Genomic DNA, 12960 nt, shown 5'->3' on the forward strand with positions numbered 1-12960 from the left:
TTTGGGCTGTTAATGTATATTGGTGTTTCGTTTTGTGTCCGATGCACTCAGGGTGTTGTTACATATAATATGCAGCACGCATGAACAAAGAAAGTCATTGCAGCCTATCATTTCACTTCCCCTAGCTGTGAGAACCATGGCGTGAGCACAGGCTTACTCGGCATTGCTATAGCACACTTGTAACGTTTGTCGTCGCAAGGAGACCAAGGTGCATCGTGGTAAGTGTTCATGATACTTTAATTACTCAGAACACCAAACAAAAACAACAAAAGAATAACGAGCGTCACGATCTGCAGGCTTCACAGCGCTAACAAAAAAAAACAAAATCCCACAACACCAAAAGGAGAATGACAACTTATATGTGATCACCAATCAGAGACCACGATAAACAGCTGCCTCTGATTGGGAACCACACTTGGCAAAAAAAACTAAGAAATAGAAAACATAGAAATAAAGAAACTAGAATGCCCACCCTAGTCACACCCTGGCCTAACCAAAATAGAGAATAAAAGCAGCCGAATAGCCTGCCAGCAGCCTACCAAAGGTTGCACTGTGTCCATTGCAATGTAAAAAAAAACACAACTGTAACTGTTCAATAGTTAGGCTATCCATATTACCAGAGCTAGGTAGCCTAGCAGTTAGGAGCGTAGGACCACTGGTTCAAATCCCAGAGCTGACTAGGTGAAAAATCTGTCGATGTGCCCTTGAGCAAGGCATTTAACCCATAATGGCTCATCTCTGACCAAGTGGGATGTGCAAAAAAGCACTTGTACATGTATGAAATAGGACAAATGTAAGCACCCAACTTCTTATCTTATTGTTCTTTATATTTCTATGTCAGATTCACAGCCGCAATTTATGAAACATGCCAAAACTTTGGAGATAACAATAGATGGCAAAGTCAAAGATACTGGTTTCCCCTATCCATCTGTGGTGAAGGTTTCCCCAAATGCTTATGACATATTCAGCTCCAGAATCAGCCATATTCTCGCTAGCTGGTTAATCTTTTGAATACAGTGTAGCAACAAAAGATAACATTAGCTAGCTAGGTTAGCCAGCTGTCAGTGCTCTGCTTGTTATTCTTTCTCCATTCCACATGGAAATCAACAAAAAGTTCAGTAATAGATTTTGCATCTGAAAATGTTTTAAATAGGACAAATCTGAGGGCGCACGTGCCCCCTGTGGGCATGACTACTCTGCCTCTTAGCAACTTCGGGTCCTGTGTGGCTCAGTTGGTAGAGCAAGGTGCTTGCAATGCCAGAGTTTTGGGTTCGATTCCCACTGGGGACAAGTACAAAGAACAAGTCGCTCTGGATAAGGGTGTCTGCTAAATGACTTAAATCCAAAGTCATCATCTCCAACATTGTGCAGTTCCATTATAGAGCTTTGGTGTGGATTAAGGCCTATATATTCATATCAGTTGTGTTCCTCCTCTGTATTCACCTTCCTTGTTTCTGTGTGGCAAGGGAAAGTCTACAAAACTAAGAGCAAACCAGCCAAATGTTGAATACATTGTAATGATACCGATAAATGAATCCTGCACACAATGTGCTTATTTTTATTAAATGTTTTATCAAGAATAATATTTGTTTTGATGTATATGAAATCGTTTGGTGAAATATGCATAAAAGTAGAGAAATTGCACATAATTATGTAACTTTGGATAGTTGTACTTCCAATTTTGATCATCATAATTTAGTGAATACAAAAGAACATTTATTGATCTACTGGTATTTTTAAAAGACAGTCTAACTTTTGTTTTTGTGTGCTTGGACTCAAGGGAAACTATGGTTGCATGAATCTTTTTGCGGGCATTCGGGTTCCTTTTATGAATGTTTTTGCAATTTTTACAGTATAATATTGTTTAGATGATGTAACTATGTTTTGAGAAGGTAACTTCATTTGAAAAAGCATTTACTGTGGACACTGTTTTGAAAATTGACAACATTGTTAAAAAAAATGCTTTTATATGATTGAGAAAAGGGGTTTTATGAAACATCAAGGCTATTGATATATTGGTTTGTAAATACTGCTCTCTAGTGGTGAAGCTATGTTAGCTCCCAAAACAACTTCCATTTCCATTCAAGTCTTGAGGGATATCCTACAAAGCAAGCTAGATCTACTCAGGGTTTTCTAAAGCTAACCAGCTTCCGTAAGCTTCTTATTCCAGCTCAGGCTTCATTCATACTAAGACAGTGGATATTGCTTGCCCCCCCAAGTTCGAAAATTGGTTCTACATCAGCAGTTTTTCTCACTGACAGTCACTCAATTAGTCATGTCAGCTAACAATGTTTCAATTGGTCGATTAGTCTAGCCATTTATCTAAACTTGTAGGAATCATGAGCCTCCAGGGGGCTTTTGGATGTTCACACAGAACAGTTTTACCTCCGATTTGCTTTGTTTAAATACTCCAGGCCACAAGATGGCAGTAGCTTGTTTGGCTTGTGCCTGTTGTAGCTAATGTAAGCTAACTAGCAAGCTGTGCTAATGTTGTTGCTAGCGAACTAGAATTTGTCGTAAGCCTGTGTTGATACTAACCAGATGGCCACAACTAGATAACTAGCAACATTATAATTAAACCACAAAGCCTATTCCCACCCAGGAGACTGAAAAGATTTGTCATGGGTCCTCAAATCCTCAAAAAGTTATACAGCTGCAACATCGAGAGCATCCTGAATGGTTGCATCACTGCCTGGTATGCTCGACCTCCGACTGCAAGGCACTACAGAGGGTAATGAGTATGGCCCAGTACATCACTGGGGCCAAGCTTCCTGCCATCCAGGACCTCTATACCAGGCAGTGTCAGAAGAAGGCCTTAAAAATTGCTCTGCTTCCGCACGGCAAGGGGTACTGGAGCGTAGTCACTTTAACTCTACCTACATGTACATATTACCTCAATTACCTCGACTAACCTGTGCCCCAGCACATTGACTCTGTATCGGTACCCCCTGTATATAGCCTCCCTACTGTTATTTTACTGCTGCTCTTTAACTATTTATTTATTTATTTTATTTGTTTTACTTCACTTGTTTTCTTAAAATTCCATTGTTGGTTAAGGGCTTGTATGTAAGTAAGCATTTCACTGTAAACTCTACACCTGTTGAATATATATATATATATATGCAAAGTAGTAGTTATAAGCGCTATGATAGTAAACGATTACCGTAATAGTAGGTTAGCCTAATAATGTATTTTATATACTTTTAGGCTGCAAATGTTAAAAACGCACACAGTAGGGAGGTAGGAAATTAATTTAGAACATTTTTCGTTTTAAATTAACTGAAACTTTTCAAACATAAAATGCACAGACATGAGCATCCATTCAAGAACCTCCTCAATCATTAAAACAGTATACTTTTATTTCGTTTAACATTATTTTGTTGCGTTGATATCACGCATTCAAGAGCCGTTTTCAAATGAACAAACATGTTATAGCAAATAGCTTTGTAGGCATATAATGGGTTGTAATAAATGATAGGCATACAAGATTTTCCCAAAAAATATTGGGACAATTTATGTTGATCTACAACGCATGCACATAATTACAGCAAATACAAATAGTTACATTTGTATTTTTTTTTTTACCTTTATTTAACTAGGCAAGTCAGTTAATAAGAACAAATTCGTATTTACAATGACAACTACCAAAAGGCAAAAGGCCTCCTGCGGGGACGGGCGCTGGGATTAAAGATAAAATAAAGTTTTTTTTTAAAAGAGGACAAAACACACACTACGACATGAAATGGTTATGTTGTCTTACTGAAACTGCAAATGATATTGATTAACTGACCGAAGCAACGCCATTGACTTTTCAATGTTTAACAAACAAGTCAGCAAAAACATTCCTCCATAAAAAAAACAGAATGGTTATTTAAAACGAATTTTCAAAACGTCCTTATTAACTATTTTGTCAAGATCACGAAATAAATCATATTTGAACTACACACATGCTTTGGTTGTAAAATACAGTGGTTTATAGCGGTTCGTTGCATGGCTAAGTGATATATAAAAACATTAGGGATTTATTGCAAATAAACTTCAGTGCCATTAGTGAACAAATTACAGTATCATCAACACACAAGCGCAACCATAATTCACAGACGCAAACAATGTTATCTATTATGCATACATTCCGCATTAGAAATGTTAAAATGCCATTTGGTATGATAGCAAACACCTCAATCTTCATTCATCAGGCTATGAAAAAAACAAATCTAAATTGTAATCAGTTTGTTAGATTTATGACCTAGGAATATGAGTCTCTGTCTTGATAGGAGTCAATACCGCTGACCAACTGTTGTATACATTGAAGCTGATCCATGCAATCCTTGCTGGATACACGTTTTGCCGCTGACGCACCAGAACTCTGTAGCGAGGAATCGCTGTTTACCTCTGACATAGGCCTACAGTGCAATGGAGCAGCAATCGGACTATTTGCAATAGTGTGACAATTCAGGTCTCTATCCGTCATAAGGCGAATAGATGTCGGGGGCGTCGCACAGTTGTCTGGTAGGCCTACGCTATTGGAAATGAAGTATGGTCTGAACCGGGTAGGAGGGCGCATTGTGCGGCGATGCACTGGGGTTACTGAGCGGCGATGCACTGGGGTTGATGCTGTGGTGGAGAGAGCAGCCGTTGGGGCCAAATGGGAGTAGGGATAGGGGAAAATAGCACCAAAAGGAGAAACCGTGAGGCCCTATATGGGAAACAAAGAAAGAGCGGTTAAAAAAACAAAATCCCACAACACCAAAAGGAGAATGACAACTTATATGTGATCACCAATCAGAGACCACGATAAACAGCTGCCTCTGATTGGGAACCACACTTGGCAAAAAAAACTAAGAAATAGAAAACATAGAAATAAAGAAACTAGAATGCCCACCCTAGTCACACCCTGGCCTAACCAAAATAGAGAATAAAAGCAGCCGAATAGCCTGCCAGCAGCCTACCAAAGGTTGCACTGTGTCCATTGCAATGTAAAAAAAAACACAACTGTAACTGTTCAATAGTTAGGCTATCCATATTACCAGAGCTAGGTAGCCTAGCAGTTAGGAGCGTAGGACCACTGGTTCAAATCCCAGAGCTGACTAGGTGAAAAATCTGTCGATGTGCCCTTGAGCAAGGCATTTAACCCATAATGGCTCATCTCTGACCAAGTGGGATGTGCAAAAAAGCACTTGTACATGTATGAAATAGGACAAATGTAAGCACCCAACTTCTTATCTTATTGTTCTTTATATTTCTATGTCAGATTCACAGCCGCAATTTATGAAACATGCCAAAACTTTGGAGATAACAATAGATGGCAAAGTCAAAGATACTGGTTTCCCCTATCCATCTGTGGTGAAGGTTTCCCCAAATGCTTATGACATATTCAGCTCCAGAATCAGCCATATTCTCGCTAGCTGGTTAATCTTTTGAATACAGTGTAGCAACAAAAGATAACATTAGCTAGCTAGGTTAGCCAGCTGTCAGTGCTCTGCTTGTTATTCTTTCTCCATTCCACATGGAAATCAACAAAAAGTTCAGTAATAGATTTTGCATCTGAAAATGTTTTAAATAGGACAAATCTGAGGGCGCACGTGCCCCCTGTGGGCATGACTACTCTGCCTCTTAGCAACTTCGGGTCCTGTGTGGCTCAGTTGGTAGAGCAAGGTGCTTGCAATGCCAGAGTTTTGGGTTCGATTCCCACTGGGGACAAGTACAAAGAACAAGTCGCTCTGGATAAGGGTGTCTGCTAAATGACTTAAATCCAAAGTCATCATCTCCAACATTGTGCAGTTCCATTATAGAGCTTTGGTGTGGATTAAGGCCTATATATTCATATCAGTTGTGTTCCTCCTCTGTATTCACCTTCCTTGTTTCTGTGTGGCAAGGGAAAGTCTACAAAACTAAGAGCAAACCAGCCAAATGTTGAATACATTGTAATGATACCGATAAATGAATCCTGCACACAATGTGCTTATTTTTATTAAATGTTTTATCAAGAATAATATTTGTTTTGATGTATATGAAATCGTTTGGTGAAATATGCATAAAAGTAGAGAAATTGCACATAATTATGTAACTTTGGATAGTTGTACTTCCAATTTTGATCATCATAATTTAGTGAATACAAAAGAACATTTATTGATCTACTGGTATTTTTAAAAGACAGTCTAACTTTTGTTTTTGTGTGCTTGGACTCAAGGGAAACTATGGTTGCATGAATCTTTTTGCGGGCATTCGGGTTCCTTTTATGAATGTTTTTGCAATTTTTACAGTATAATATTGTTTAGATGATGTAACTATGTTTTGAGAAGGTAACTTCATTTGAAAAAGCATTTACTGTGGACACTGTTTTGAAAATTGACAACATTGTTAAAAAAAATGCTTTTATATGATTGAGAAAAGGGGTTTTATGAAACATCAAGGCTATTGATATATTGGTTTGTAAATACTGCTCTCTAGTGGTGAAGCTATGTTAGCTCCCAAAACAACTTCCATTTCCATTCAAGTCTTGAGGGATATCCTACAAAGCAAGCTAGATCTACTCAGGGTTTTCTAAAGCTAACCAGCTTCCGTAAGCTTCTTATTCCAGCTCAGGCTTCATTCATACTAAGACAGTGGATATTGCTTGCCCCCCCAAGTTCGAAAATTGGTTCTACATCAGCAGTTTTTCTCACTGACAGTCACTCAATTAGTCATGTCAGCTAACAATGTTTCAATTGGTCGATTAGTCTAGCCATTTATCTAAACTTGTAGGAATCATGAGCCTCCAGGGGGCTTTTGGATGTTCACACAGAACAGTTTTACCTCCGATTTGCTTTGTTTAAATACTCCAGGCCACAAGATGGCAGTAGCTTGTTTGGCTTGTGCCTGTTGTAGCTAATGTAAGCTAACTAGCAAGCTGTGCTAATGTTGTTGCTAGCGAACTAGAATTTGTCGTAAGCCTGTGTTGATACTAACCAGATGGCCACAACTAGATAACTAGCAACATTATAATTAAACCACAAAGCCTATTCCCACCCAGGAGACTGAAAAGATTTGTCATGGGTCCTCAAATCCTCAAAAAGTTATACAGCTGCAACATCGAGAGCATCCTGAATGGTTGCATCACTGCCTGGTATGCTCGACCTCCGACTGCAAGGCACTACAGAGGGTAATGAGTATGGCCCAGTACATCACTGGGGCCAAGCTTCCTGCCATCCAGGACCTCTATACCAGGCAGTGTCAGAAGAAGGCCTTAAAAATTGCTCTGCTTCCGCACGGCAAGGGGTACTGGAGCGTAGTCACTTTAACTCTACCTACATGTACATATTACCTCAATTACCTCGACTAACCTGTGCCCCAGCACATTGACTCTGTATCGGTACCCCCTGTATATAGCCTCCCTACTGTTATTTTACTGCTGCTCTTTAACTATTTATTTATTTATTTTATTTGTTTTACTTCACTTGTTTTCTTAAAATTCCATTGTTGGTTAAGGGCTTGTATGTAAGTAAGCATTTCACTGTAAACTCTACACCTGTTGAATATATATATATATATATGCAAAGTAGTAGTTATAAGCGCTATGATAGTAAACGATTACCGTAATAGTAGGTTAGCCTAATAATGTATTTTATATACTTTTAGGCTGCAAATGTTAAAAACGCACACAGTAGGGAGGTAGGAAATTAATTTAGAACATTTTTCGTTTTAAATTAACTGAAACTTTTCAAACATAAAATGCACAGACATGAGCATCCATTCAAGAACCTCCTCAATCATTAAAACAGTATACTTTTATTTCGTTTAACATTATTTTGTTGCGTTGATATCACGCATTCAAGAGCCGTTTTCAAATGAACAAACATGTTATAGCAAATAGCTTTGTAGGCATATAATGGGTTGTAATAAATGATAGGCATACAAGATTTTCCCCAAAAATATTGGGACAATTTATGTTGATCTACAACGCATGCACATAATTACAGCAAATACAAATAGTTACATTTGTATTTTTTTTAACCTTTATTTAACTAGGCAAGTCAGTTAATAAGAACAAATTCGTATTTACAATGACAACTACCAAAAGGCAAAAGGCCTCCTGCGGGGACTGGCGCTGGGATTAAAGATAAAATTAAGTTTTTTTTAAAAGAGGACAAAACACACACTACGACATGAAATGGTTATGTTGTCTTACTGAAACTGCAAATGATATTGATTAACTGACCGAAGCAACGCCATTGACTTTTCAATGTTTAACAAACAAGTCAGCAAAAACATTCCTCCATAAAAAAAACAGAATGGTTATTTAAAACGAATTTTCAAAACGTCCTTATTAACTATTTTGTCAAGATCACGAAATAAATCATATTTGAACTACACACATGCTTTGGTTGTAAAATACAGTGGTTTATAGCGGTTCGTTGCATGGCTAAGTGATATATAAAAACATTAGGGATTTATTGCAAATAAACTTCAGTGCCATTAGTGAACAAATTACAGTATCATCAACACACAAGCGCAACCATAATTCACAGACGCAAACAATGTTATCTATTATGCATACATTCCGCATTAGAAATGTTAAAATGCCATTTGGTATGATAGCAAACACCTCAATCTTCATTCATCAGGCTATGAAAAAAACAAATCTAAATTGTAATCAGTTTGTTAGATTTATGACCTAGGAATATGAGTCTCTGTCTTGATAGGAGTCAATACCGCTGACCAACTGTTGTATACATTGAAGCTGATCCATGCAATCCTTGCTGGATACACGTTTTGCCGCTGACGCACCAGAACTCTGTAGCGAGGAATCGCTGTTTACCTCTGACATAGGCCTACAGTGCAATGGAGCAGCAATCGGACTATTTGCAATAGTGTGGCAATTCAGGTCTCTATCCGTCATAAGGCGAATAGATGTCGGGGGCGTCGAACAGTTGTCTGGTAGGCCTACGCTATTGGAAATGAAGTATGGTCTGAACCGGGTAGGAGGGCGCATTGTGCGGCGATGCACTGGGGTTACTGAGCGGCGATGCACTGGGGTTGATGCTGTGGTGGAGAGAGCAGCCGTTGGGGCCAAATGGGAGTAGGGATAGGGGAAAATAGCATCAAAAGGAGAAACCGTGAGGCCCTATATGGGAAACAAAGAAAGAGCGGTTAGGGCTGCAAAGTTTGATGTTATTTTCATTACTTATTTTCATTACTTAAATTAGCCTAATTAATTTACGACGTCATAAGCGTAAAAGCCGCCTGTTGAGTAGTGTTGCTGAATTAATAGATGGTAGGCATACCTGCGATGCCATAGCATGCTGCTGAAAGTTCAAGGGTAATCCTGACGTTCCTGACACTCTTTGTACAGAAGATACTGGGATACCAGCCGTGCCCATGGTGCACACTCCGCTAGATGACACAGCCATCAGCATGTGCCCCATTGCTGTTGCTGCTACACTGGATAAAGTTTCTCCCTGCATGTTGACTTGGGCATTGTGTAGGAGACGATGAGCGACACCCAAGGGGTTGAGAATATATCTTGTCCAATCCGGTGGATAAGAATAGCAGTGTGAAAAACTGCTGCGTCCTAGGCCTGTGATGTGAGCACTTTGGTCCGTTTCCACGGTTAAAGGCTGGAAGTGTTCTGTTGCCCTCGGATCCTCTGCTCCAAAGCGACGTGTCATACCACCAGTTATGGAGTTTACGTGGTCCTCTTTTGGATCCTCTGAGTCTGTTTCGGTCCTAAGTGAGTCCGTTGAAGCCCTGTCCGCTTTGTCGTGGAATGTGGTGACATTTGGCTCAGGTTTCAGTTCCTCTGTGGTGTTTGTGGTTTTTCGCAAGTCTTGTCCAACATGATTCCAATGTTTGCTTTCTTGACCGCTTTCGTTGTCACTTTGGCAGGCCTCTAACATGATTGGTTAAATACAATGTTGTTTGTAAACTGAAAACAAGTTGAGGCTAAACATTTTACCATTACAATATATTATGGTACGAAAGGTACAAATGTATTCAATTCGTTATCATACATACTCACCGATTGATGTTGCATTTCCTGCGCTTTTCAGTGGAGCCTCATCCAAAGAGTCACCAGAGGTTTCACTGAACTTTTGTATATTTATCCCCAATTGTTTCCTAATAAAAAAATGAACATTTTAGTAGCCCTATTGACAATTAAGAGTTTCTAGGAGTATTTAGATTTACATTTCTCGTTTTTTGTCTCACTTTTTTTCTCTTCTACCATTGCCAGTGTCACGGAATCCTTTGGCGAAAGGATTGTTATCAATTTTCAGTTGTGTGATCTGAAAATAGAAATTACTGTTAAAGACTGTAATGTTTCTAAACATTAGACCAGTAATTACATTGTAACACTATTAATCATAGTCTCATAGGCTTAGTGATAAACCAGGAGTTGGCCTATAAAATCCTTCAAACGATTCCAACAAAATCTTTGTCCACAAGAACTTTGTAAAGGGTTTATAAGCAGTTAATAAACGTTGTGTAAATATATTGCATATTACAACAAAATATTTGAAAACACAAACATCAACATTTCATTACTTGCCGAATATTGAGCCTTGGGCATAATATGCTACAGTGTATGTGTGTGTGTCGGCCTATGTGTCAGTAATGAATTTAGACCTGGATTGAAGTCTATATAACTGCAATAATTGTTCATCACCATCTATAAACTCTTTACAAACTCTTTATGCATAATATATACATGTGTGTGTGTGTATATATATATACATACAATTGATGTTTTCCAGAGTGTTATCAATACGAAAAATACATTGATATTCTGAAATTTGCTTTATGAAATTATGAAGGGCCTACCTTGTCGTTTTGATATGCAGTTACAGCAATGAATTCTGTCTCAGAAAAGACATAGGTCCTGAACGTGCTATAAGGTAGTTTGAGGATATCATTGGCCCTCACAACGTGAAACCTGGGCTGGTATTTGTGCATTGAGTTAAGAATCGTCTGTAATTGGAGACAACATACATTTTAAATAATAAACTAGGCCTAGTCATCAACTCGAACTTTAGTTTAAGAAAAACTAGTCTTTCAGTTATATTTCAATATAACAATACATTAGATGAGTTAAACTGCACTGTAAATAGACTACATTATTAACACAAAACGCTAGTATTTTTGGAACTTACAAACCCATGCTTGTCCGAGATGTTGTTTGTCAATTTTAATTTGTGAAAATTGACCACTTTTGACATCCATTGCTCGCCAGAAGCGGGACTGTCTGGGTGTATGTACATCCTCTTTGGCATTTCAGGATCTGCCTTTCCTGACACCATCCAACGGGAGTTGTGAAACTTGTACCTGAAGTCGTCGGCCGCAACAATGTCCACGAGCAAAATATATTTTGCCCTTTGGTTCAAGCCAGTACATCTTGCTTTGAACGGTGGAAACATGCGCCTGGAGAAAAGGTTAAACACATCGATTCTAAATCACAGACGTATAGAATATAGGCTGGAAAAAAAACGAATAACTTTATAGGCTATGGTTATTGATGATATTTTAGAACATTTACCTTCCTGATTTTGTTATGACCATTTCAGTGCCGAATTTGTGGAATTGTGTCCAAAGGTGCCTTGCCTCCAAGTGAACTTTTGGATCATCTTCCGTGGCTTCCGTCTCCAGCGTTTTAGGAGGACTGAGCTTGGCAGACTGGGTTGCATTATGCTGTTCCAGCGAGGCTTTGCGGAGGATCGTTTCAGCATTGACCGGATCCAGCATGCGATGCCTTTGCGCAACAGGCATGTGAAGAGACCCGTGGGAAGTTAACGCAATAGCAGGAAAAAACGGAGATTGTCGGGCCAGCATTGCGTCGAGGGTGAAATCCGAAGCAGTGTTTGGTAAAAACGGTTGGAATGCCATATCTCCTGGTACAAGTGGATCTCTCATTCAAAAGTGAATCCTTTTCATGTCAAGGTAGGACAACCGATGTCTTCAATAATTTCTTAAATGCACACGTTTTGATATTTGGAATAAGCTATATTCAGTCAAACTGTCACATTTTCTCAAGTGTATTTCAAGCTGGTATTTCGTTGCCATTTCATCGTAATTACAATGTAGCTTACCCTTTTCAGAAGACAAAAGTAGGCCTACCCATATGCCACCTATTTCAAATTTCGATTAGGCTAGTTTGTGTTAAATCCGAACAAATGTTACCGGTTGCATTCGATAAGTGCATCTCCATCTCATTCCAAGGAATTGTCTTCTAATCTTAGCATTATATTAGGCTACTAGGAGAAAAACAAACCCAGAATTGAGGCAATAGCCTATCCCATCAAAGATGTAGCGTGCACTTAGCTCATGTTCTTCCTTCCCGAACTGTGCGAATACGTTACGAAGTCCGAGCCGGAGTTGATTGTCTCTTTGACACTTTGGACCTTGTATATTCCATTATGGGTGTGGTTTCACGGATCAGGTGGGTAGAGCGGTTCAGTAAGCAGTATTGTAACATGGGGTGTTGGGTTCATATGCAGTTCGGTCCCTGCCACTTCACTGGTGATCAGAAGAAAACTTTGCAAGAAACGTCGAGCCATATAGTCAGAGTGTTCGTGAGCAATGAAGGATTAGTGCGCACCATTGCAACTAGGAGCTGTCCACGTGCGTCTGATGCTGAATTCCACATCTCATCAATAATTTGGCTGGGTAGACTTAATATTGTCCTATTTATATTGCCTTGCTGACATTTAAAAAGAACATAGGCTACACCCAAGAAAGTCAGTGATTGAAGAGATTCAGTGTGGTATGCAAACATACTGTAGTAGACAGTAGCCCATGTTTCACTTCACAATGAATGAGCACAAAATAGTGGACTTACACATTTATCATAAATAAGTGTGGTTATCCAAACTACCAGCTAAAAGGCTGGAGAATGTCTAGTTATTAAACGTGTAAGGTCTTTAGGGTAATCCATTAACTATAAGCACAACTTACTTTTTGAATTATTAGAATCATAAAGATATTTCAAGT

General features: G+C 38.9%; 1 protein-coding gene across 1 annotated transcript; it reads right to left on the reverse strand.

Moving 5' to 3' along the window:
• Window positions 1-4520: 4520 nt before the first annotated feature.
• On the reverse strand, window positions 4521-11889 carry LOC139412366 (T-box transcription factor 3b). Its single transcript, XM_071159180.1, has 6 exons — window positions 11510-11889; window positions 11127-11394; window positions 10798-10944; window positions 10186-10262; window positions 9998-10095; window positions 4521-4696 (listed from the first exon to the last, which is right to left on the reverse strand). The coding sequence occupies exons 1-6, from the start codon at window positions 11881-11883 to the stop codon at window positions 4521-4523; spliced, it is 1140 nt and encodes a 379-aa protein (XP_071015281.1). The 5' UTR covers window positions 11884-11889.
• Window positions 11890-12960: the final 1071 nt, after the last annotated feature.

This window comes from Oncorhynchus clarkii, chromosome 6 (genome assembly GCF_045791955.1).
Source record: "Oncorhynchus clarkii lewisi isolate Uvic-CL-2024 chromosome 6, UVic_Ocla_1.0, whole genome shotgun sequence".
Lineage (NCBI taxonomy): Eukaryota > Metazoa > Chordata > Actinopteri > Salmoniformes > Salmonidae > Oncorhynchus > Oncorhynchus clarkii.